The sequence below is a fragment of the Manacus candei genome, unplaced genomic scaffold, assembly GCF_025592945.1.
Source record: "Manacus candei isolate 608988 ecotype Guabito, Panama unplaced genomic scaffold, ASM2559294v1 h1tg000024l, whole genome shotgun sequence".
NCBI lineage: Eukaryota > Metazoa > Chordata > Aves > Passeriformes > Pipridae > Manacus > Manacus candei.
Genome location: NW_026138072.1, coordinates 5,883,335 through 5,910,759, shown reverse-complemented (window position 1 = coordinate 5,910,759; position 27,425 = coordinate 5,883,335). Strand labels below are relative to the sequence as shown.

General features: G+C 36.6%; 1 protein-coding gene across 2 annotated transcripts in view; it reads right to left on the bottom strand.

Moving 5' to 3' along the window:
- TENT2 (terminal nucleotidyltransferase 2) overlaps window positions 1-27,015 on the bottom strand; it is a 51,773-nt gene extending 24,758 nt beyond the window's left edge. Inside the window, exons 1-12 of one of the 2 annotated variants that reach the window (XM_051788104.1) lie at window positions 26,736-27,015; window positions 24,961-25,152; window positions 24,228-24,365; window positions 22,946-23,201; window positions 21,684-21,798; window positions 21,471-21,562; window positions 20,611-20,677; window positions 15,754-15,823; window positions 12,127-12,206; window positions 8,834-8,962; window positions 6,566-6,609; window positions 489-625 (exon numbers count right to left, since the gene is read on the bottom strand). In XM_051788104.1, coding sequence (XP_051644064.1) covers window positions 489-625; window positions 6,566-6,609; window positions 8,834-8,962; window positions 12,127-12,206; window positions 15,754-15,823; window positions 20,611-20,677; window positions 21,471-21,562; window positions 21,684-21,798; window positions 22,946-23,201; window positions 24,228-24,365; window positions 24,961-25,115 — 1,283 coding nt within the window. In that variant the 5' untranslated portion in view covers window positions 25,116-25,152; window positions 26,736-27,015. The remainder of the gene's footprint in view (window positions 1-488; window positions 626-6,565; window positions 6,610-8,833; window positions 8,963-12,126; window positions 12,207-15,753; window positions 15,824-20,610; window positions 20,678-21,470; window positions 21,563-21,683; window positions 21,799-22,945; window positions 23,202-24,227; window positions 24,366-24,960; window positions 25,153-26,735) is intronic. The other variant, XM_051788105.1, reaches the window with a different exon arrangement.
- Window positions 27,016-27,425: the final 410 nt, after the last annotated feature.

Sequence of the window (27,425 nt, the reverse complement as noted above, 5' to 3'; positions counted from 1 at the left end):
AAATTCTTCCTTATTGGAAAATACATTTACTTTCATATATGAGAAGATTAACAGCTTGTTGTTCAGTCAAGTAGCAAAGGATTCATCTAGTGCTCAACAGAAATCAGGAACCTGAGGTTATCCTTCAGCAGTGTCTTCTCATTTGCCTCTTTACCAAACATCACCTTGCCAGATGAAAAGACAGGTACTCAGGAGCAACATTATACTATAGCGTAATATAGCAAGCCCTAGCAATTTTTAAAGGACAAAAGTCTCTAGCTTTCGGCACCTATTTCACAGGACAGAATGCCTGGCTAAGTAGAAGATGTCAGATACTTTATCGACATTCCTATTGTCATTTAGCCTTTTCACCCTTTTCCTCCCTATCAATTACCATTCCTTCATTACTGCAATTCTTTCTCTTCAAGCATTAGGAAGTGTTGCTATACTGAATAGAAGGAATCAAAGTTTTGCATATTCCAAACCACAAAGACAAGCTTATTACTTACTCAAATTCTGTGGCATAATATTTGAAGAAGCCTATTAGCAAATCTCCAAGGCTTGATCCATTTTTTGAGATGTAAGGAGGAATGGTACATGGAGCTTGATGAACAAGATGCAACTGCATAGTAGGATCAAAACATTCCTGTCAAAAAAAAATCAGAGTGTGTGTATATATATATATGTATATACTAAACACACACACACACACACAAAGAGAGCCTTAAACAAGATGAATATATTTTTCCCAATAAGAAAGCTGCCTATCATTTGCTTGTTAGAAGTTCAAGGACAATTTACAAGCCAACAACTATTTCGCTTCCGCTCCTCTCTTGATACTAGTTACTCTCTCTGAACTCAGGTAGAATCATCTTGCACAGGAGTGTGTGAGACCACCCCTTGACTTCTGTTTACTAAAGAACTTTAACATGGGAGAATATTTGAACTGCACTGAGCTGGCTGCAGTTGAATTGAGATAAGGTAAGTAAAACTAATGCATCCATTGCCAATTTTGAACACCTATGGTACAGAAACAATCCCCAAGGAAGGCCTGACTTTTCTCCCACAGCAGAGTTCAAATTGCATATGAACCCCACTGGCAATAAAATGAATCTGCATCCTCCCACATAATGAGTTCAAAGACTGCAGTCACACTTCCTCTAACCAAGCTATCTGAATAAATAAAAAAAAACCCCAACAGTGAAGTTATACAAAAACCCTGAATACACAGAATGCAGGACTTAGCTGAAGTATGCTTTTCTTCAGAGGGAAGGGGGTGGGCATGATGGGGGTAAGAAAAGGTCAGATTTGCTATGAAAAGAAATCACTATTGCCAGCTTAAAAAGGAATCTATACAAGGCTAAATTAACATGGGTTTAGCTCTGCTCTACTGTTTCAGTTCCATTGCATCCTTTAGGTTATTGTGATAGACTGGAATACATGGAGGAAAACATATCTTCCCGATAAACATTTTTATAACCTGGTAATACCAGGTTTTAACACTATTTTACAGCAATGTTGTGTATTTTACTGAAAATTAACCCAAGATACACAAGAGCAAGCTTCCTTCAAATAAAGGAACACATTTATGTAAATTTAGAGACTTATTCACTCATTACTGTATCTCCCCTCTCCTCCCATTCATTTGTTATTTTAAAGAGTAGTATCAGGCATGACTCAAACTTTATAGCACTAGAATAGCACTAGAAGCACTACACACTGTAATGCTATTTCCATGTCCACAGCTGGCAGCTCTTCCTCTGAGAAAAGCACAGTTAGTGATCAAAACCAGTAGGACTGAAAAGTCTGGGACTTCTGTCCTCTTCTGCCAATTCTAGCAAAACCTCCTGGAACCTTGTGCAGTATCTTTGGGGAGAAAAGCCCATTCTTCTAGCAATGAAAAAATTGCAAGTGTTGATCTCACACGATACAACTTTACATAGAAAACATAGTTAGCAGAGCTCAGAATTTAACAGCTTATAATTCATCAGAAGACACCAAAGCAATGGAGACACACAGACATAAAAAGCAGATACGTAGCACACAAAGATGTAGAAAGGGAACAGCTGTTCCTATGTCATACAGTATATACAGTTTTAACCCTAAAGTTAATCAGAAAGGTACTAGAGTGAAAGTTACTCCTTGCCCATTCCCACAGAAAGTTACAGAGAGTCACAACAGTTGAATTCAGAACTAGCAGCATACCAGCTCAAGAAGAACATACAAGGGAAGAGGCAAAAGGAAAAACACGGGATGATGACCTCCAAACAATACGAAATAGAAACTTAACAAAATTACTACAACAGATGTCTACTAAGACCAGTAAGTAAATGTTTGGAGGCAGCAGACATCTTTGAAAAGGAGAACAAGATTAACTTTTTTAAGCTTTGAATATTTAAATGCCCAAGAACTTCTCAACTGCAGGAAAATTCTGCCAGCACAGTGAGGCTGGCATCCTGAGCAGCTAAAAAGCTGGCAATAAGATTTCAGACAAATCAAAGTTTTCCTCACTCAGAAAGGCATTTGCCTTCAAAAAATACACCTGTATTATTCTATATAAGTGCTGCAGTAAAAAGGCAAGTTATGGTCTATAGCAGCTAACCATTAAAAAACCCAACCACCTAGTTCTATAAATAATTCCCATTTCCACTTGGTTTAGTGGTTATATCTCTCTGAAAATTACTCTTAAAAAGGCAACTAAGTATTGCAAAAAAGAAGGCATGACTGAAATTAATTTTCTGGAAGAAAGTAAGGTTTTTTAACACTAACTAAAGCAAAGTATTAATAACATCCTTGTGATACTGTTAGTAAATTTATTTTTTAAGCACTGTCAGTTGCTGATCACCACACATAAAGGCAAAAACAGTGTTTCATCTTTCTGAAATACAGAATTTTTTTATGGAAGAAGTAGCTATTACCATATTAGAAAGTTTTACATGTAAAACCAAATTAGTTATTACTTAAAATTCAGTATATGGAAGATTTAATGAAAACTTCTGTCAAGAAATTTCATTCAATATATCAATAACCAACAATGTAATTTTTTTAACATAATTTCTTGACAAAGCAATCACTCAGTGTCCAGTGAATAAGAGGTCAGACCAGCCACAGGATACATAGACTCATTTTTCTGCTTTGCCACAGACAACCCATGAAAATCCACTAGCCTCAACTCATCTCCATTCACCTGTTGTAAAACGGGGATAACAGTATTTGCCTTCCTGTTAGAGGGACTCAGGGAATAACTAGATGCACACAACAAGGTAGATTCTGCACATAAAGGAGGTTGTCTACAAAGCATCCTTCAAATTAGTTTAGTTTCAAGTAGGCAATCCCTGTAAGTTTTCCCTTTTTAGCTGCACTAAAAGGCAAAAGATCCAACTTCTATTAAAATTAGTCCCTAATGCACTTACTGTGTCTTTGCTTCAAGCCACCTTAAGAGACGGAAAGGAAATTCAGGATCTGATGGAGTAAATATAAATGAGCTATCCATTATTTCCAGATACTTCAGAAAAAGGGACCCCAAAGTCCTTTTCCTTTTTTGCTAGATCTCTAATCTTTACCTTGGTTGGCTGATTTCTCAAGAAACACCAGTATTGAGCAACGTTTCATGTTCAAGCTACATAATGTTTACAAGTACACTCATTCCACCTTACACACTGGAAAGGAAGACAAGTGTACATAAAAAAAAATTATATTTGAGTGTCTTGATGTATAGTGAGTTTAACTCTGTACCAGATTCTTCAAAAAAGTTTACAGTTGTAGCATCAGCATAGTATCTTGCCATTTTTTATATTCACACACATAAAATACCCTTCACCAGTCTTACAAATGAATATTTAAGTCATGTTTTTACTTTTTAAAAGTGCAACTCAACATGTGAAGCAAACTGTGTCTGTCCAAGGACTGACTTCTACATTGAGCACCACCCCACCTTCTGCTCCACAGTTTTAAGACGCGACATGAAGATGACGTAGCAGATACAAAAATGTGCTCATGTGAAGTCCACAAAATTCACTATCCACAGCACTCACGGAGACTCGCTTCCATCTTGATTTAAGGCAATACAGTTGAACACTTAAGGCTGCTTGAACACTGGAGGCTCAGGCACAAGTTTCCTTCTGACTGCCAGTGGCAGCAATGTGCACCAGCTGTAATGGCCTGAGCCATTATAGGTTCTCTAGAGCTCATCTGTAAAGTCCTGACTTGAAGGCAAGTTCTACATAGACTTCAGAACTGATCAGCACATTTTGTGGGCTACTATCATCTACCTGATCTGGATAGTGAGGGCAGGAAGCCCCAGAATACAACCTCACATCTGATATGGTCCAATACCCACTCTAAACGAGAGGCTGTAAAACATGTCAGCTTGGTGCCAGCTGGAGGCTCACCCACGACAACAGAACGCACTAGTGGGCAAACCTGGTGGCTTTCCAGGACTTCTCACCCCTTCACATTTGCAGTAGGGATATACTGAGACACGGAATCTGCCTTTTGTCTCCTCCTCAATGAAAGCATGTCTCTCTTATATGGTACCAACAACGTAAAACAGAGCACAAAAGTAATTTCAGGCTGCAGATTTGATTTTGAAAAACTGTAGGTAGATGTCTGTAGGGGAGATGCAGGATTTATGTGTAGCGTTAGTATGGAGACAGAGCTTTGACCAGCTACAACCACAAGAAAAACATATGGTGTCTTTTGATACTGACATTTGCCTGTGCATTGAAATTATTACTGCAAGGTACAAGACCAAATTTGTGTTGCTGTATTTTTAATTTTAAATTTCTCTGAAACATCAGCATTCAGAAATTTTAACTTTCAATTTTTAAACACTTAACTATAATTATATTCCTAATGGAAACAGTAGACCAAAAATATATTTGCAAATTTGGGTTTATAGTAAACAAGTATAAAATATTCTTTAAATTTTGTTAGCAATCCTAGAATTCTCCAGAGGTAATCCAATCACTCTCCAAAGGTAAGATAACTAACAAGAACAAAAAACAAAAAAAGAATCTACATCAGAACAGGGTAAAAAGCCATTTCTTCTAGCTGTGTTCTCAAAACACAGGTACCTGCAGGTGATTTACCGTTTTCACATAACATAAGATAAAACCTTGTACAAACGTTTAATTCATTACAAATTCATTATATTTTTAGTACAAATTTATAGTATAAATTCATTATATTTTTCAAGTTTTGGTATTGTATAATTCTGCTTTAATCATACAAGGCATTAATGTTTGCATAGTACTCTGAAGGCCTTTACACGGTTCAAACACTGTAAATAAATTTATCTCGTAAATGTAAATAATTATAATTTTGAATTATAATTTTGGAGGAGTCAAAATTTACCAATTCTTAACAGTTTTATTTAAATAACATGCTACACAAAACTTACAATACTACAAATTCAAAACCCTATCAGATAAAGCTAAGTGTACAAGAAATGAAAGACAACTTCAAATGCTTTTCAGCTCTCTCAGTGAAGAAATGAGAAGGTATATAGTACCATAAAAAAAAAACAGAGGAAAAGATAAAGACCATAAAAATGTAGCACAGGTATGCCTAAGCAGATTTACAATACAGAAATAAAACTGCAGTGTATTATCACTCAAAGCTTTCTTCTGCATCTTGATTACCCTAATTACCCATAATGGCTGACACCATAGTATTTTCTCCCTGATGTACAGTGTTATTAAATATTCCCATTTCAGCATTATAGGAAATATATGCAAAAGATAGAATGGCTTTCTGATACTACCTCAGCACAACTGTCAGCAACAAATTACAGAAACATACAGGGACAGGGACATCAAACTATGTGAACTATGAATAAAAAAAAAATTAAAAAGTGACACTAGAGGAAAAGTAAGGAGGAAGAAACCAAGGAACTTCAGTAAATAAGTTATAGCATAGAACTATTCATCAATAAAGCTGAGAAATATTTAGGAGGGTAGATCTTACTTCTAGATCATCTTCCTTAGATTAAATCTCATTAATAACAGTCCTAATTCTGGAGGGAACAAAGCATATTGATTCACAGAATTCACTGGAAGTGAACAGAGTATGATCTGGATACAACAGATATGGATGTATGATCTGGACACAAAGTCCCAAAAAGGTGTTTTCTTGTTGGACTGAAGCCAAATTTTGTGATGTCACAAAAGTTTGCGTAGTAGATATTTATCACTCACTCTGCACACAGAAATATCAGGCAACTCAACAGCTGTGGGAGGGTATGGAATTCTGAAACACCAGAGTTGGATGAAAATGTAACATATTAAAAATAGGAACCAGAAAGTTACAACTGACACAGGGATATTTTCAGGTCAGCATAAAGGGAATTAAGTCAGCGGTTTTCATTAGCACTTGTTTCTACCTGTGTGTGAAATCTTCTCATACATAACAGAATTTTCACTACAGAAATTATCAAAACAGCAAATAATCTCTTTCACACTTATGTTTAGCAGATCAATGACCAGATTTACAGACTTAATCCATTAGAGACAGTTAAGAAATTATATATTTAGATAAGCAAGGTCATACACATATATTATGTAGTAAAACCATAAGAAACACTTACTGGGTAATTTTTCTGGAGGGATGGAAGGATGGGTTCAGGTAGGGCTATAAAAAAGAGAAGTTTGAAGTTACTGTGATTCACATAATTCACAGGAAGCATTATCATATCAAGTACACTGCAGGGTTGAATTGAAATTTTGTCTTAAAAACATCTATCAAGAACTTCACTTTCACGTCTTTTTTAAAGTAAAAGTTATTCAGTAAACATTTCTGTTACTATATTTCCCACTATATAGTACCATAAGAAGTTTATTCAGCTAAGGGAAGCTGTTATCAAGATACTACTATATGTAGTAGGCATGAAAAATTCTACAGCAGCTGGGTACAACTTCATTTCTCAAATTTATATTAATTCATGGCTATAAAAACATCACCTGGATTCCCTAAAGAAAAAATTAGAGTCACTCTTTTTTTTTCCCTATGTCTAATACATATGATTCCATCATAGCATAAGTCTACAGATAATGCAAAAGCACACATTTTTTAGCTGCAAAGTATCATATACTGAACCTCCAAAAGTAACCTAAAGAAAAAATACCCAACACACTTACTAGGCATTGCTACAAAATCCCTACAAAATACATAAATACAGTCTAATATTGTTAGCTGATCTACTAAATGGCAAACATGTTATAATGATCATGTAGTCATTAATGATACAGACACAAAATGAATTAAACATTTGCCATGTTTTATGAAAATCATGGATTGGGAGAGCATCTCTTGCACAGCATAAAAAAGAAGGAAAAAACTTATCACTCAGATTAGATGATAAACCAAAATCCAAAACTACTGACATGCCAGTCAAGCTTTAGAGCAGCTACCAAATTACGAGAGCACTCCTCAGACTGAAGCTTTAACATCATCTCCTCAGCATGTTTTTTTAAACAATTGGTCTACATCATCCACTAGGGAGAATAATAACTAAATTCAGTACACAAGACTTGGGACTTAGTTCACCCTTCTAACAGGCTCTCACAGGGGAAGAGATGTTACAGAATCCTTTTTCTGTAACAAAAGAAATGTTACAGAAAGAGATGTTACAGAATCCTTTTCTTTCTTAGGGACTAAGAATCAGAACAGCAGAATTCTCAGAATATACTTCGAGTATCTTCAAAGAGTATAATATACCTACCAGGTCTGCTAAGACAATGATCACAGCTTCTTTAATAATATTTTTATTTTATTTGCGAGTGTTTAGAAATACGCAAGAGCTCATAGTTCTGCAATATTTTGGATAATTTCCAGTCCTCTGCCCCACTAAAACAAAAGGCAACAAAATCTAAGCAATACAGGCAATCAAGATATTGTATCTGGGCCCGCATGCTTTACTAAGAGGATGGACTTTTCTCCTAAAGCTACCACTTATCATTTGCCATATGAGTTCCGTTTTCTTACTGTACAAGTTAGTTAGACCTGTTATCTGGAAGAAAGTTCATGTACAAGATACTGATGTATCTATAAAATAAACTGAAGTCACACTAAACTTGTGTATGAAGACATCCACAGGAATATAAGACTGTGGAAATTAATTAAGTAATACAGGAAAGAAATGTGCCTAGTGAAGACAGGGTCGCTATTTACTGCAAAAGAAAGCCTTCGGTTTGTTCCCTCTCCAGTAACATGAACAAAAACACTCTTAGAAGTTCTAGGATATGGCTACTTCCAGGAGAATTACATGCGTGTAGCAGGAAAAAAAACACCTTTAAAATCTTCATGAATAAAACATCAGAACCTAAAGAGATGGTGCTAGTTACAAGTACAGACCCACATCTCAGGTGTTTTTTTTCTGCAGAAGAGGCTGGTGAATCACAGGTAAAAGGCTCCTCTTTGGTTTGTAGACTTCTGATCCTCCCCAGACAGCTGACGGATCACAGTTTTGCATGAAAAGGATTATCTGAACCTTTTTTCCCCTTCTCTAGAGAGCTATGCCAGCTGCCACACATGATTATAGCTACTGTCCTCATGCATTTTTGTTAACTAGTGCTTATAGTTACACAGTGTCCTGCAGGTACATTTATTTAAATTTTTTAAACCTTTGAGCTAGTAGCTCTGCTTCCAGAGAAGAGGTCCACTTGTTAAAGACAAATGCAGCACTAAGGAAATAGAGTAAATGCACTTCAAATCTTTCAAAATTACTTACTTTCAAAATTCTTACTTTCAAATCTTTCTTGTGGAAGATGATTACTGTGTTTGATTTTATTAAACAGGAAAACTACACAGATATGAATTTAAAAGAGGCAGTTTCAACATGGAAAAAAATACTTACTCTGTAAATAGTGCAAAACCATCAGCACAAGACTGTAGCTGCTTAAAGTACCACGACTGGCATCATTTATCTCATGAAAACTTGCCCACTTCTTAATAACCAGTACTAATGGACGAACTCGATTCTCAACTGCAAGTAAAATAAGTACATCTCAAAAAAGTATATTTAACTATACAGCAATTATTCAACATTTGTTCCTACTTAATCAACATATTTTTTGTATTCTAAGGTTACCTTACGGAAGCATTTTATAGAATTTACTTAGTTATTCTACAACTACTATCCATCCTATAAAAATCAGAACCAAGTATTTGCATTTGAAAAGAGTCTTTTGAGTAATAAGATCATTATAAATGGGTATGTCAGGAAATTTGCAGGTAAGACAAAACTGGATAGATCAGTCAATACAGCAGTGTCACATTTGACTTCAAAGCTCTCTGCAGTTCCTTATACTAATTTTCCCTGAATTAACTTGCTGCCAGGACAGACCCTAAGTTATTTTTTCATTGAGGGCAGGGAAAAGAATTCTCCTTGTTGGAGGACACAGACCTTATTCTTAAGTTTACCTCAGGATCCATAAGGCAGTAACCTATGCATACAAACATAAATTTTAATTTTGCCTTTTTCTCAATAGCTTTTTATGCAGATGAGATGTTACATAAAACACCTCTTTAAATCAAGACATATTCATTTCATGAGGAATGACATAAATATAGTCATATTCTAGGTATGATCTTCCAAATTTCTGGGGAATATTAATATCTTCTAATTAAGGTACTATATCTGTTGTAGGGAGGTATCACTCACCACAAAATTCTAGGGACCTAGCAGCATACTTAATTTATTATTTGCAGATATGTGGAAGCAGATCATCAACTCAGTCAAGTGCCTTACAACGGCCTTGAATACTTGTATGTTCTGGAGTATCTTTTATAACCTGACATCGTTATGCAAGGTCTTGTACTCTGCACAGCAGGACTGGAGGACAAAAGACATCCAACAACAGTTGCTTCAGCACCTATGCCCATCTAAATGCCACTCTTCTTCTCAGAATCAACATCCTAGATCTGGAAGATCTCTTGGAAACAACAAAACTCCTTAGCACCAGTCACCTTATTCCCAACATTGTTCACCCGTGGTTGAAATAAAAAAATGTAACTATTAGCACACTAACTGTGAGATGCTAAGAATTACTTTACAAACACCATATGAACATGCATTAACTGAAATAGGATTTTTCCATGAGAGAAAAATGCAAATAAGCTCCAATTCCAAACATGATTCTTTAGTGTGTGTGTCATAGAAGAGATTTCTTTTCAGCTGACCTCATTCTGAGATATGTTTTTCTGTCTGCTAATGCCTGTAATTAGTATATAACAAAGTCAGGGTGCAATATGGCCAGTAAACTTTCTCTGATACTCTGATACAAGGTACCCCCTCAAGAAATGCTCAGTAATGTCATTTGCTCAAAGTTAAAAAGTCTAGCTTCCACTAATTGAAAAATATCTAGAAACAATTGATGACTTAATTGCAGACCCATCTCCTTTGGCAAACCACTGGTAACACGACAGCACAGACTTCAGTTTCTAGGTCTGCCTAATCTACCTACATTTTCTGTGGACGTTCTGCTTCACTCATCTCGCATCATCATCTCTGATGTTTTCAACAGCACCCATGCACCAACAGAGAAAGGCTAACTTCAAAAAAGACAGAAAAACACCCACAGAAATATTTCAGAGTTTTGGCTTTTTCATTATGTTGATTAACGTCCCCTTTTTGCCTGAGCATCTCCTTCATTCTAATGCAACAGAGAGACCAATACACCTTCCACATTAGAGGTAATTTGATCTTTTTTTTCTCCCATGCAGGGTAACACCCTTCAACCACACACTTAAGTGACCAGGATAACACTTCTAACGCTATCCACCCTTGCTGATATGACTGCAAAAGAGACAGTTTGATAAAAGTTTCCATTTAGTATTGTTTGCCTTACATCACCTGAGGGTTTTCTGATCCAAGGAAGACAAAACAGACAAGCTGTATGCTTGATATAGTTTGTCTATTTAGGAAGGTCCAGCACATCAAGGAGATATTTTCAATCATAAGTCCCCCTTAGCTATTAACTCACTCCTTGACCTCAAGAAAATAACAGTATTTATCCTTCATTAGGAGGCATGAAGTTAATTTTGCTGGCCTTACAAAAGTGGGCACCAAGGTGGGATACTAGGACCCCTTCCACCGCTCTTTTCCCATCTGGACTCATCTGCCTTGCAGTGATTTCCTGAAAGGAATAAGGGAAATCTGTGGCAGAAGGTAGAAACAAATATATCCACATTAGACTTGGTGAACTGACCCCTCACCCATAGACATGAATGACAATGATTATTTCCTAATTTTTTTAAGCTTGGAAGGAGATCCTTCTCCAGTCATAGATCTTCCTGGACATATGAAGAAGTCACAGTTAACCAACTGATCCAGGACAAGTTGTAGACTCTCCTAGTAACATGAATATGGAACACAAACTACTCTGACTAAAATATTAGTAAAAATTAACTAGTAAAGGTAGCTTCTATTGACACATTCATACCCTAAATAGAAAGGAATTCCTTTATGCAAGAACTGAAGAATGTGGTAAAGGAACAAATGCAAATGCCCTAGAAGAAATAGCTTGAGATACACTCTTTATGTACTTATCTGCCAAATGACATAGTGATGCTGAGTGAGAAAACTTTGGTACAGCACTGAGAGTGCTGTTCATATTACCTTCCTCTCAGAAGTCTGTTTCACAGTCTCTCCCTAATATGCAAACTCCTGAGGAGACACAAGCCAGTTTTGATTTGGAGTTTGTATAAACACTGAAGCAGTATTTTGGATTTTCCAAGAAAAGACTCTAACAGCATAAAGACACAACTAGCTATCAGCCACACAGCTTGTCAGTGGCTGTAAGGAAATAAAAGAAATTAGAGATTACACCCCTAGATAGCCATTAGTATAATGACCTCATTATCTCCAGAATACTTGAAGTAGCCCTTATAGTAGATATGTGGACCTTAATATGGAGAATTTTTGTTATCTTCTGAATATTGTAATATTCAATTAAAAACATACCTCATATGTTTTCTCAAATATTTAGAATGAGCAACAAGAACTTAGAGCTAACTAATGCAGCTAACTAGGTAATGATATATATACTAACATAATATATTAAACTGAATTTTAATAGTATACCAATGCCAAAATACAAACTCAAAAAGAAAAATTTATAGAAATAAGAAAATACAACAAAAACTTACTGAATGCATAGGTTCTCAAAAGGAATGTATTTCTTATCCCTACAACATTGTTTACATTCAAGTCGAACTCCACATAGCTACTGGGAAGAAGAAAAAAAAAAATCAAGCACCATGGTATTCAGTTTCTGAATGTTTATTACCTACTTAGTGACAGATATGGAGAAATGTAATTTTAATATAAAACCCTAGAAACCTTCTTCAGAGCTTTAAATGCTGTCATTTCTACAATTTTGTTTATAGTACCTGAATTGCTTACAGACTGAAATTCCATTGTTATAAAAATATAATTGTTGTTTTACACAAAGAATACATGTAGATCCAAATTTAGACTCTTCCTCCCAACTAGACTTGCACTACATGATATAGTACGAATTAAGAGGTTGAAAGGCGAGAGTCTAATGATGGTCAGAGATAATTAAGACTTTGAAATAAAAACAGGTATGAGGTAACACCGCATGTTCTGCAATAAAATAGTTTTGATAACTTTAATTCTGTTAAGAGAAAATAAGAACAAGGCAAACAAGCACTAACAAGCTTTACTTACAGCACATCCCATCCCCAAGTTTGAATTTCATACTGCATATGGAGCACAGCTACTCACAGTACTCAAGAAACAACATTAAACTCAAGGTCAATAAGCCACAGCAACACTAACTTGCAACATGAAGAGCCTACTGTTGACAAAGGAGTACAGCTATTTCTATTTTATATATCTAAGTATCAGTCACTATATGTTTGCCCAAATATTCCTTCAGCTTTTCTTACATAAGGGGAACATGGACCTGAAATTCATTAAACTGGGTAAAACACATTAATTTGATGCCTACAAGCAGTTTTTTACACCTTTAGCTATATGAAACATTATTTGCATCAAAAATACTACATAATTTTAAACATGAATTAACATCAAGCATGACTTTTTACATGTTTTAAGAATATAGTACACATCAGTACAGGAAATAAACAAACTTGAACTACCACTTGACAGTTGCAAATTTAAGCATAAACACCTGTAAGAACATTATTGCATGTGCAAATACAATTAAAAAAATATGTCACGTGGCATCTGTAATTCCAGTTAATCTAAACTGACAAGACTACTGTTTACCAGACACCAACTGAAGCAAGTTCTATTGCAGTTATTTTGTACTTTACTATGCACATTTAATAGCTGGTAAGGTTATGGCAACTGAAAAAGGTTTCACTGTTGGGCTCAAGTTCTACTAAAAGCACTAAAGGAGAGAACAAGAGTCAACTGCACATCAAATGTAGCAGAAGAGGAAGTTTTTGTATTCTCTATAGTACAAAAATCTTGTTAACAAACCACAGGCTTGTTGGGAAGCAGAGACAGCATTGGAATTCTTTCCTAGGAAAGACTACCCAAAAAAAGGTAAGATAGTAACTCTTTAAGTGCTAAAAACCCCACAACTTTAAAGATGAAAAAGGAGAACAAACACAAACTGAATGTTTTCTTATTCACCAAATCAAAGTAAGTGGCAAACTTAAACAACGTCATTTTCAGGTATATATGGACCATTAACACATCAGAATGTGCATCTCCAGATACAGAGATACCACCCAGGGAATTTTACCATCTTCTCCCAGCAGCTGGGCATCAAGAAAACTGGTTTTCACAGGAAGCTTGTCATGTTTAGTTTCCAGTTTTGGTAAAAAAAAGCTTAGTGCCCTGGGTACAGAATATCCAATGCATTTTTCAAGACCTCTGTGAAAAAATGAACAAGTGTGGGTGTATGTGTATATATGAGCCTACAAAAGTCAGAAGACGATAAGTGATTAGAAAGAGACAGATATTTAAATAAAATGACAACACGTGGGTGGAGAAGACAGGTTATATAAGAAAAAGATAACTGTAAAGACAGAAAATAAACAAAACCAAACACCATACAAAAAAAACCTCAACCCAAAGTCATGTCATTCCCTGCTTCTCCTCTCTTCCACAAAAGCAACACAGGAAACCAGACAGCAAACAGCACTGGTTTTTACTCTGCAAAAATATAATGTGCAGCTTCTAGTATAAGAAGATTATATTTTGCTTTAGAGTTCTTTAAATCATGTCTGTAAGGCATATAATTATCATTACTTACTATTTTTTGAAAGTGACCGTAGTATGAATTATAAATGCCTTTAATCTTCTCATACAATCACTTTCATACTTAAGGTTTCTTTTTAAAGTTTATTTTCTGATTTTAAAGTGGAAAAAAAATTCCTGCTATAATCCCACAACTTATTCAATGTTTGCAAAAACAATTTACCATTTCATATATCATGAAATGACTAGCATTGCTCTATGTAGCTAAGTCATAGAACCCAGATTTTAACTTGGCAAGTATAATACTTTCAGAAAGCATGGGAAAAATAACCTTCTGTACTGTTAGAAGAGAAAGTTACTAGATAAAAAAATATTCAAATTTTTAAAAGGTAGACAACTATACAGAGTAACTATGGGACTAGGCGTAAATGAAGGAAACAGTATAAAGTGAAAATCCCTACAAGTGTTATATAATCTCAGATGAAAGAAAAGTTTAAATGGATGATACAGATTAGTTCAAATTGTAAACATGACCAGATTTAGTTTTACCATGGCAAGGTTTCTGCTCTGATAAAGGCATATTGTGATTAAAAAAAGGGATATGCTTTTAGAGGAGATGCCAGAGAAGTGGGCTCATTTGTTTTCATGAGACAGATACAGGGTTGCAAAATTTTCGATGCATATAGGAGGGTAAGACAGATAGAAGAAAGTTGTTCCAATTTACAAAAATAGTGAAACTATGTTACTATATGAAGCTGATACATATCAATCCTACAAAGCTAAGCCAATAAACATAGGAAGATTTGAACATTACTCAGATTGTTAACATATTTCAGTGCTTTGCATGACTTTTTCCTCTATAAGATACTTCCATCAAACATAATAAAAAATACATCATTCTCTGCCCTACTACATCCCTCTTATTCTCTCATGTCTTTATAATGGTATATAATGAATACTACAACGTATAACACATCCACTTCTCTCTAATTACTTCCCCCTTCTAAACAAAGGCCACAAAATTATTACCTAAGAGTGTGAATACAACATGCAATAATATATTCTTAAACACAGAATATCTCCCTAGAAGACAGAATTTACTCTCTAAAATGAACAAGACCTTTTTAATCAAGAAAACATCACAATAAACTAAAGTTCATTTTAGCGTTGTTTGTATAGTGTAAATACTGTGAATTAGTCCTTAAGTAGCTTAGTAGTTACGTTTGCATAACAAGCAAAATTAACTTTCACAGCAGTTTTCTTCCTGCCATTGTTTTTCTGTTATAAACCATCTGTCAACTGGATTCCACTATGTACAAATAACTCATGGAAATATGTGATGTACTGCTTCTAATTCACATCACAGAAACCAAACAGCATTTCAACCATAAGAGGTGTTTCAGGCAATCAAGGAAGTAAGCTGATTGCCACTGCAAGCTAGCTGAACAAAGCTCAACAAAACTAAGGCACCACACAAATAAACAGGTATGACAGCAGGATTACTTCTTAGGACAGTACATATATGGAGTACTTTCCCATATCAAAGTTTAAAAAATTGTGTTGAACAGAATACTTGCCTGACTTTATCCCTGAATTTCACTATTGGCACTTTTGCTCTAATCAGCTGAGGTCGCTCAATGTAGCTTGCTGAAAGGGAGAAAAATATGCAATTAAGTTTCATGTAAGACGCTGATCTTAATAGAATATCCTAAAGTGGAGTCATATTGACTGATATATCACAAATAGTAACTTGTTAAATTTAGCAAATAAATTCTCAGAAGGGTTGTGCTAAACTAAGTAACCTTTAGCAACTGCAGCAAAAATACAGGAGAGTGGGTGAAAAGAAAATAACTCTAAACGTTAGAGAAGGAAGTAGAACATTAGAGATTTTGCTGTGGGAAATAATTCCCAAAAATTTGAACATAATGAATACAGTTCTACAATGCTTTCATGGAACAGTACTTGTAATAGAAATCCTGAATAGTTATAATTAAGGTTCAAAAATAAGGGAGCAAGAACATATCCAACCAGGATGGGCAGACACTTAAGCTCAACACTACAGGGTAGCAACACTACACTCAGCATGCAATCAGCTGCATTCTTTTTAATTGTGCCTAATTTGCTTACAGTTGGAATTGTGTATTTTAATGATCAAAAAATTAATACAACTGTCTTTATTATTCATCTACTACTATTCACTCATAGACTTAAAACTTGCTCTGAAAACTGCTCATCTGAACAATAAACTACATACCAAGAATGTTGTACTGTAGAACAGGACAACACTTTCTATCAAAGATGGCATGAGCTGTATCTGCCCTTTTCTTTAATAGTGATAGAACATTCACAATCACAGGATGGCACTTTAGATGATTATCCACACAGTATCAACACGTAGGCTCAATGCCAGACCATCCAAACCCACACATATTAAACTCTGCCAGACTCACACAGTGTTACCAAATGTACCCTTCGCACTCAGCTCCCCAAAACTGTTCTATCACATTGTTGTGATTTCCCTATACTTCATGATACCTCAGCCTATGTTTAGCAGTTGCCCACAATCCTGAATGAAAAATGTTCCCAAGAAAGTAATGGAGAAGAAAGAAAAGTAGAGCCTGTAGGTTACATGCTACAAATTTGGGCAAAAAGAACCATTTTAGTAATTTCTTCTGTTGCAAAGTCTAGGACCACTTGAATTTGTCCATATCTAACATCATACATTTTCCCATTGGTTCTACAAATTAACGTCAAATTAGTATAAATAAGTATGACACAGCTAGAAGTAATACGGATTAAAAATAACCTTGAATAAAATCTGATATTTTTCCCTCCCCAAAAAAGGTGAAAAGGAATTTCTGTCAGTTTGGATAGCCACCTGGATTAAACCACATCATCTCCACCGCTTTCGGATGACAAATTCAGATTTAGTGAAATGTTGCTGTGCAATACTCAAGTAAAACAAACTTCACTTTTTTTCCTTGAGACTTTCCAAAACTGTTTTATGGATACACATGTTCAGACACATTTGACCTGAGGCAATCCTTTCTCTGGACTTTAATGCATTGTACAAGCCTAAGTAACACACAGACTGGCATTCAGAGTCTGTATCTGTAAGATAATCTTACTAACTTATTAATGTTAAAGGAAGAATCCTTAAGAACTTCAATTCACATTCACTGAATGTAAAATTTAGTACAATTTACACACGTGTTCCCTCTTTCTAGCTTTGCCTTCAGACACATTCAAGTATCTTTCCTCCTGCATCCCAGAACATTCTTAAAGTGAAGTTCTAAAGTATACAGAGCTCTCTGCCTTCTTTCCTTTCATTACCAAACTTAAGACAAAGATTCCCAATGCACTTGCACATGGGAGACAAGGGTGCATATCTATCTGCATGCCATAGCAATTCAACTTTCCTCACTACGACCCTTCCCAAGCGCTCTTCAGAGGTTAACCAAACTCAGTGGCAATCCACTTCCAAACACAATCCTGTCTCAAATGCCTCACACCACTTGATGGATGCTTGTGCCAAATTAGTTGGCTAAGAAGAAAAGATACATCCCAAAACATAATCCCAATCTGTTTCAAGGAGGAAGTTAGAAGGAGCAAACAGGAAGTTAAAAGGCAGTAACTTCCTGCTGGTATCTTCTTTCTTGCCTCAGAACAATGACACTGTTAGCAGAGTCTGTATTGTTATACATAAAAGGGAAGAAACAGTGGCAAATGCAGAATGTGGAATTCTGAAACACATACAGGTTGAATAAGTGCCTTAGCAAACTGACTATGTGACCTTGAAAGCTACGACCAGAGAGGCTACACCAAAATACATGTAAAGAAATCTACATGGTTGCTCCACAGTTTCAGGCATGTCTGTGAAAAAGTCATGAACACCACTTCAGCTTAGCAAAAAAGAATATAATGGCTTCAAAGAAGGCTAAGCACTGCTTCATAAATAATTTATTCATGCACAATTTCAGATTAAACAGCTTAATTCTCTCTCTCCTTTTACACAATAGAAGATTGGGAATTGGACAAAACATTAATCCCAAACACAGTATATGCCAGAAAGATCTTTCACATCCTGGACGTGTAGCCTGGACTCATTCATTGGGTTATACTATTGAAGGAGAAACTGGGCAACACAGAAGTCTGATTGCATTTTTGATGAATCTAGGAAGGCACAAGCAAGCACAGGATGAATTAACTGCTGATTTTTTGGAATTCACTCGCTCAACTGCATAGTCCATTGGAGTTCAAATTCCCCTGCTCATCCCAGCTATTGCACATTTCCTACTAGACAACCATTAGGCAGATTCCACTCTGATACTCCAGCCTCAACACTACTGCCCCTCTTTGTAAATCTAAGAGAAAAAGAGCTCTTTGTCATTTACGCAGATAGTAAACACTGGTCAACCCAATACTGCCAAGTGTTTTTCAAATGATTCCTGCACAGATGAATCTGAAGAGAGTACTCAGTCTGACATTTACTCTCAGTGGTCTGGATTATAATCTCTTCAATTATGACTCCAAATTGATGTTTCACATTTCTAAAGACATTGGTTTGAGTGTACATTTCTGGGAATGTTAGCCAATATTGTAAAAAAATGTATATGCATGTATCTGAACAAATAAATCAGGAAGTTACATGCACTCAAGCTAGTCTTTGAAATGGACGATATATCTGCTATCCCCACGTCTCTGCCTTAGGAGAAACACAATACATAACAAGTCCCACAAAAACAGTGAATAAACACCAAAACCTTTTTCCTACTTTTCTCTGAGATTAGATTATTCAAAAACAGAACACATTTTCATTTCACTTGGTATTCTAGATGCAGAATGACAACACAGAAAAGCCTCTGCTCTAAGAGACTCTACTCTGATAGGCTAAAATTCCTGGCTCACACTTGTTACCTTTTGCAAGCCTGAAACTGAAATAAGATGGAGTTTATACAAATTTTTAATCCACTCCCTAAACCTCCTAGAAGGAAATACTAAGCTAACAACCACATTTAACTGTATATAAAGGATGAGAGAGAGCACTTAAAGTTCTGAAGTTGATTTACCTAACACAAATGGTGAAAGAGACTGATCTAATCAGCACTTGGAATGCTTCTTCATTTGGCAATCATGGAATTAAGGTGAAATAAGCAGAGAATCACATCTCCTGTTGCCTTTATTTTGGAATATACAGGAACATCACACAATAAAGAGGAGGATGCTATGAGGCACACATAGAAAAAACTGAAATGATCTGGAAAAAGGTTAAAAAAACTCTTGAACTTTACCTATATCACAAATCTCCTCCTTATTTCTTTTTGTCCTTTAAGTCTTTCACAAAACCAGAGCAAGTACTTAATTTTAAGTAGCATCTTATCTTTCTTTCTCTTGTTGTTTCTCTTACATCTTGGCACATACTTTATTAGCTTTGATGTTTGGCCCAAACTACGTTTATTTCCATTCTCTTGTGTGAAGCACGGGAGAGTCTTGCATTCCAGGGAAACCCAGATTAAGTTTTGGACTCCTTATGCAAATGTCAATATACAACAGTAATAAGCATTAAATATCAAATGTCTATTCTGCAAAGCATCTATCAAATAACTCTTCAAAGTGAGCTGTTAAAATCTGTGTGTGCTCACCCGCCAATGAGGAAATTTTGAAGATTAAACTTAAATTTATGGTTTTTTCCTTTTAGCACTGCAGAATCGTTCAGAACATCAATACAAGGAGTAGCATCAAAGAATGTACCACAAGTCTGAGAAACAGGGTGATAAAGTCATTGATATCAGTAAATGTCTGGCTCTTTTACAATTCAAAGGATGATACAAAAGCCTCCTTGAAGTAGGAAGCTTTCACATTTAAATTAAGAACTGCCCCTGTGAATTCTTCATCTGAAGGGAGTCTAAACAACAGCTTACAAAAAGTATGAATTGATCTGTTTTATCTGTATGTGCTGGTACTATCAACATTTAGTGATTGCTTCATTAGGCACCTAAGGTAATTTCTTCACACCTATCAAGCCCTCCCTGCCCCCTAAAAAATCAATTCTACACAGTGACATCTTATTTTACAAATTCTTAAAGAGTATTTTTCCCAGGAAAGCAGTGCAATCTAAAAGAGTAGTAAGGGTTCACTAATAGAGGTTTCCCAAAGAGAAATCTATCCCCTTCTCATTGTGTTCCACAATTAAAAAGCCATTTGAGATATTACCTGTTACTGAAGTTGACTAGTTTTCGAGAAAACCATTATGTTTTCCTAATTACCATCACCAGTACCAAACAACATTACTAAATACTTATAGCTTTGCTGGAAACAGTACTATGATTAGAAGCTAGACAATATACAATTACATACAGTAGTTGCAACTGTGCATCAATACTTCTTCCAGAATTGCCAATAATCTTACCACCTCACTGTAGCCAGGAACTTACAAAGTTTAGTACTGAAGAGTTTTTGAACTGAGCTGAGTATACGTCTCGCTTCAGTCTTCTGATTCACCTGAAATATGATATTAAAAGTAAAGAAAAAAGTTTATATCTCTTATCTAAGTGTTCCAAGTAAGCATGTTTTGCTTTTAAAATGAAATTAATTCTGTGAATAAGACATGAACATGTACATCAACACATTCTACAGCCTACATATAGATTTATCACGGCAAATGCCAGATAGAACAATCTATATTTAATATTCAAAATAATTTAAAAATCACAGAATTAGGTGATAACCTAGCCCCGCTTACACAAAAATGTACTCTCCTTCTGTTTAAATGATGCTTCAATTCTTTCAAGATTATGGTCTATTTAGATTTCTTTTTTGTTATATCTTTTCTCTCAAGCAAAATTCCACTCATAACATTTTCTATCACTAAAAATATTTAAGATATTTTGCCTATCAAATTCCTTCTTATACTTGATCATTAAACTAGATAGCTATGAAGCTAAATAATGATATAAAAAATTTGACTTACTAAAAGTTGTTTCTGCATCTAGAAAAAATTTGAGTTCTCTAAACAATTTTTTTCCTCGTTCTACACACTTACGTCTGCTTGGCTGTATTTTTTTTCACTCAAATTGAAGGCAAAGCTTATTTTTTAAAGTTTTATTAGGTTTATAGGGTTGAATTTATATCTGCAACATTACTGGGCCCATAGTTCATAGCTATTATGAATGCAAAAATATGTTATTAAATCAAAAGGATTTAACCATCTGTTTATCATTTTGGAATCCAGCCTTTTAACAGCACACACATAAAACCAGACTTTGTTTTAACTATATAGTTTTAAATTACTTACTGGTTCTTCTTTAACCACCAGGCACAAATCACCATCACTACTACGAGTGCCAAATCCATTCAGAGAGGATCCAACCAAATAAAGTCTGCTCTCTGTAATAAAAGAATAACAGCAAATAACCATGATGTGACATATAACAGTTTCAGAGGAAGGAAAAACTGTGAACCTGAAGAACATTCAAGCCGCTATTAAGTAACTAAATTCAAAACATACGTGGAAAAATTAGCTGAATTTCTCTCTGGAGTTCTGTTCTGCAGAGCTCTTTGCTGTTCAAATCAGAGGCCTGTTGTCGACATGCTTGAAACAACTCCAAAACCTGTTGACTTAACTGGACACACACATCCAAAAAGTAAAGACACAGAGAAGCGAACATTCTTTCCTGTCAGATATGTAATTACATAAAACAAACACAGAAGTTATTTTTTTTAATGCAAAAACCAGCATCACTTCACATGACCTCCTCCATTGTCTAGAGTTTTACTGCACTTAAATTTCATATTGATTAATACCCTCAAAGAAACTTCTGCTAGTTTTCAAATTTAAATTTGTTCGATTTTTTATAAAATGCCTATCCACAGGAAATAATTTTTGCATCATCAGTATCAGCAGCCTCTCAGGAAATAGGTAGTAAAAGACTAGAGCTATCTTCTGCTGACTTTAATGTCAACAGTTTGCCTACCAGTAGGTTAAAAAATTATTAAAAAAAACATTTTAAATTAGCTTTATTTTTTATCCCACACAAACTATTAAAGAAGTAGTCAGATCTTTGTTGGAAGGAGGTATTAATTATTTTTCTTTCACAATACTGCTATATGCTATATTCAGCAGGCACATTCATACTAAAAAAAAAAAAGCTTCTCTCATGTGGATGCAAATAAAGTATCAAGACTGATTAGCCACATGTTTTTATTGTATTTATTTAAAACAAGAAACAGTTCAAAGCTACACTGTCCATCTAAAGAAGGCATTCTCTTCTATATTACAGAAAAGCTGCAACCATAACTTTTACATCCTCTTGAAAAGAGATAGAAGACATCCTTACAGGTCCAAAACTGTATTTATTCAGAATGCGCTTCTCTCATATTACCATGGAGTTTGTTTTTTTTTAAAATCTGGATTCTCCCCCCCCCCCCCCCCATATCATGTGAGAAATGGACCATTCCTCCAATTTTTACTGCCTGGAGCAGATATGTAGGTTTCCTGACATTAGTATGGAAACCAAACAACACAAGCAAATAACATGCTGACCTTCCCCACCCCTGAAAAAAATGTTCCAAACCCAAGCACACACATGGGGTTATACAGAACTATAGCAGCAGCTACATTTATTGATATTCCTTCTAGTGACAGCTCAGCGATAAGAGACCCTGTTACACAGTCAAAAACCTTGCATAAATTTTTGTGGTCTCCCACAGCACCTCTGGATTCTGCCTACTCAGAAGGCAGAAGTAAGCACAAGCACAGAAAGTTACTACCTCATCTTTGGCCAGAGGGAGCCTGGCTTCTGTAGGGTCTGGAAACAAAGTATCTTGCAAGGGAGGGACACATCTAGCTAAAGCTGGTGAGCCACGAGCGAGGAACGAAGGAGACTGAATTGAAATTGGTCGTGGGAAGGAGTGTTGACTTTCTTCTGGTAAAGGCACGGCTTGGTTAACTACAGTTGTGTCAGAATTCTGTGAATCAATCCGCTGCCGTTTGACCTTATGTGCAACACTTTGTTCACTTTGCCTCCTAGAGAGAGGCGGGGGGGGGGGGGGAGGGAGAGAGAGAGAGAGAGAGAGTGAGAGAGTGTAATTCCTATAGTTCGCAGCTTAACCCTATGATTAAAAGACAGTTTCTACAAAGTTCAGATACCAACATTCAATGATGTACCTAGGTATTATCCTAGATATTATGTGAAACAAACCTGGAATGGGAAAAGAGACCACGCAACTGCCGAAGTGCAGTTACCCTAGAAGTGAATTGATGCAACTTAAAGGCAAGCATCAGCACTAACCAACTTAAACCCAAATGGCAGGTTTGGTTAAGTTGATTGCAAATCTCCCAACATGGCACAGCCTTCTATAAAACAGACTGCTCAAGAGGAAAAGATGCATGCAGCATGAAATGAGAAACTTTCTTAGTTCATGGGATAATTATAGTTCCTTACTCAGTTATAACTTAATAACATATTGTACTTATTTTTTCATCTCTTAGATCTGAAAGAGAAAGAGCATACAGGAAATAGTTCTGAAGACAGGTTACATAAACTTTTTTCCCTCTCAGCTGATTCACAGAATTATTACAAACACATATCAACTACTATGTAGTATGTATGTATGAATTTAACACTTTGTATTTGAAAAATAAAGCATCACATAAATAAGAAACTCAGGAAAAACATGTAATGTGTAATGAAAAATAAGACAATTAAAATCTTGAGGGTGCACTCTTTAACAGGAAAAGAACATTTGTTGACACACCTGCTTATAGTCAATTACATACAGACTACAATTTATTGTAGCATTAAAAAAATCACCTAAATCACAGGTCTGCAAGCCTACAGCTGTTGGAAGAGAAGACCTAGGTACAGGAAGTCACTTATGAGTACTAAGATTCTCAAAAACATGAATGCTTCACATTACCTGTTTCATTAAAAAAAGTATTCAGTATTGCAATTTTTAACATAACTCAAGTTGCATAAGTAATTGATACTAGATGAGCTTCGCCATGGGTACATTACAACCAGTGTTAGTCATATACATACAAAGAACTTACTTTCTTCCTTGAAACGATGTGAGGGTACCTGATGTAGACACTGGACTGGCATTTCCATAAGCCATTGGTTGCAGTGTAGCAGTTGAAGTAACAGTTGGAGTAGCTGCAAGGTTCCCACTCAAAAGAGCTCTAGAAAGACTACAGTCCATAACTATTATTATTAAGATAAGATGATTTTTATGGATTGGTAGTTCTTGTTAAATTAGTACTAAACTCTACAAGTCCTGTCATTTTTTCTCTTAGAAGCAATAAATCTTTCTTTTCTATTCAAAACGAAAACATATTTTAGTATATGATATGTACTTCATTAAAAACCAGAAAATTATCATTCTTGACAGCACATGTGTAAGAAGGGGTTAGCAAACAAATTAACTTAAGGCACTGTTAAATTCAAAAGTCAAAAGAACACTATAGCGTCTACAAATATAGACCCAAGAATAGATGTTTCTTCCCCTTCACATCTTCTCCCTGTTCTTCCCAACAAACAAATATAATTGAAGCCCTTTAAAACTGAACTGTGGATTAACAGTCAGTACAACGGCAGTACACTATGCACAATGCAGGCGAGTGTTAAGACTTGCAGGTCACCAACAGAAATTATACAGCTCTGTTTTACAGGTGACACCTCCATATTTTTGAAGTTCAATGCAGTTTAATGTTAAAAATAGTGAAAACCATCCGCCATAAACAGAAATACTTCTTTCAAACCCAATCATCACCTTACTGTACTTACACTGCAGTGCGAAAATTCAACGGAGGAACAGCAGTTTGCTGGTGAGAAAGAAGAGTAGGAGGTATATTTATGGGAAGCACATTGAAGAAATTACTCTGTTGCTGATGCTTTGAAGGGAAGGGTGGACGACCCAAGTTGGAAAAATTTGGGAACATGCTCCTTTCTACTTGAAGTGAACATGTATCCTTTTACCTACATGAAAAAAGAAAAAGAAAGAATGGTATTGAAATTAGGCAAAAAGAAATACTAGTTGCCTTTTAAAGTGTTGGTTTAAAATTCAAGTAATCTAGATTATACTTCCAAGAATTGCTACAGAGAATTGTCATTGCAGGCTAGCTTTTATTGCCTTTTAGGACAAGAAACTAAATAAAAATACTATACAGTCTAAAGTTTCACAATTGCTACTTACTTTATTTATGTTTAAAAATGGATTTTTATTTGCTCCTCTACGTTTTAAATTTAATTTTTGAAAAATTACATGTCACAAGGTATAAGAATGTTCATCTCAAGGAAAAGCAATGCATTACAGTGGAATATGTTTCATATTCAAACATTCCACAATAAGGTCCACAGTATATGGGAAGAAATACTTGACTACACCATAAGAACACGAAGATGCAGCAGATCACAATCCATAAGTTAATATTTTTTTCATGACACGACACATAAAGCAGCCAAATTATGACAGGAATTGCAAATAATCTCCTCATGCTTTAAGAATATCATACATATAGTAATATTTTACTGAATGGCCTCTGTGATAAAAAATACAGGTTTACTACCTTTTAAACTTAGAATTGATTCTGGCAAAACTGGCCATGTTTAACTTCCTGGGACAGCTTTGACTGTCACTGTAGGCAGCATTAGCACAGAGCGTAGGAAAATGAGTAACAAGGAGTTTATGTGCTCAGGTTTGACTTTGTTCCTTACTTCATGTGATGACAACCTACACTAGTGAAAACCCAGTAATACATTACATGGAAATCACTGCAATATCTCCATGAAAAAAAACTATCAGGATTAATGCTCTCACAGTTCTTCCTCTTTCTTTTTTTTCCCCCTCTTTGGAGAGGTGGATGAGGGGAAGCATTATGTACTAATGTAAGTTATTATTTGCATGTTCACTTTCAATTCTGCTAAACGAACGAACCGAACTGCACGTCAACAAAGTCACTTGACATTCACATTTAATATGAATGTTATTTATGTGCTGTCTAAACTCTTTCATTTCTCGTAGACAGAACAACTGTTAACACGCCTCATTCCTCTCTGAGCAGACCAGGCACTCTTCACACCACACACAGGATACGAAAGCCGTTTATGGAAACAATTAGCTAGTAATAGGACCATTCATGAGAATCCAAGAGGTGCAGAAGAAACACCATTTAGCCTTTGAAGCAGTAAATACCAGGAAGAGAAACAGCGGACGAGTTACCTTTCCCACACCAAAACAACGCAGCAACACCGCTACCTCACAGCAGCGACAGCGACAATTACAGTGCCTTCCGGCAGAGACTACATCGGCAGGAACTACCAGGCTCTCCAGAAAGAGTTTCATAACTTACAGTCCCGGTACCATTGTCCCGGCGGGCACCGTTTCCAAACCAGCGCGTTCTTCTCGCAGAGCCAAGTGCCCCGTGCAGGGAGCCCGGCCCGCGGACCCCCGACAGCCCCTGGTGACACCGCCAGGACAGGTGTCCGGTGCCACTGCCACGCCTGCGGCCCGGGTCCGACCCCCGGCACCGCTCCCTGTCACATCCACACGGGATACTCACGCCAAGCCTGGGTGGAGGCACGCGGGGCGGGCCCGCGGGCAGCAACGAGCAGGGCCGGCAGCGGAGACCAGCTCTGGCAGCTGAGCGCCGCTCTGTCCGCCGGATGCAGGGACGCCACAGGAAGCGTCCGGGATGCGGCGGAAGGACTCAGGATGCGGCAGGAAAGGCCCGGAATGCGGCAGGAAGGTCTCGGAATGCGGCAGGAAGGGAAGGGCCCCTTCCGCCGGCTCCCGCGCCACTTCCGCACCGCTACGGGCAGACGCCCCTTAGGGGCCTGGTTGGGCGGAGAGCGGTGCGCATGTGCGGGGTGGGCGAGGCGCATGGGCGGGGTGGGCGGGGCGCATGGGCGGGGTGGGCGGTGCGCATGTGCGGAGTGGGCGGGGCGGGACAGAGACAGCGACTGGGACAGGGACAGGGAGGGGCGGGAGGCGTGGTAACAGTGCCAGCCGGGCATAGCGGGGCTGTGGGAGTCATGTCCGTGCAGCTGATGTGCTTTCTGCAGGTGCTGGCCGACTGTAATTGAGCTGCCGTTCAGGAGCGTGTCAAAAGTATAGTATTTGGCTAAATCAGTTAGGATTGTAGGTGTGCTAGGATAAACCCGAGGTCACGAACGGGCTGAAATGCCTGCACCCTGAGGAGTGAAAAGTTCGGAAGACAGAAGCAGAATCTCAGAATCATCAAGGCTGGAAT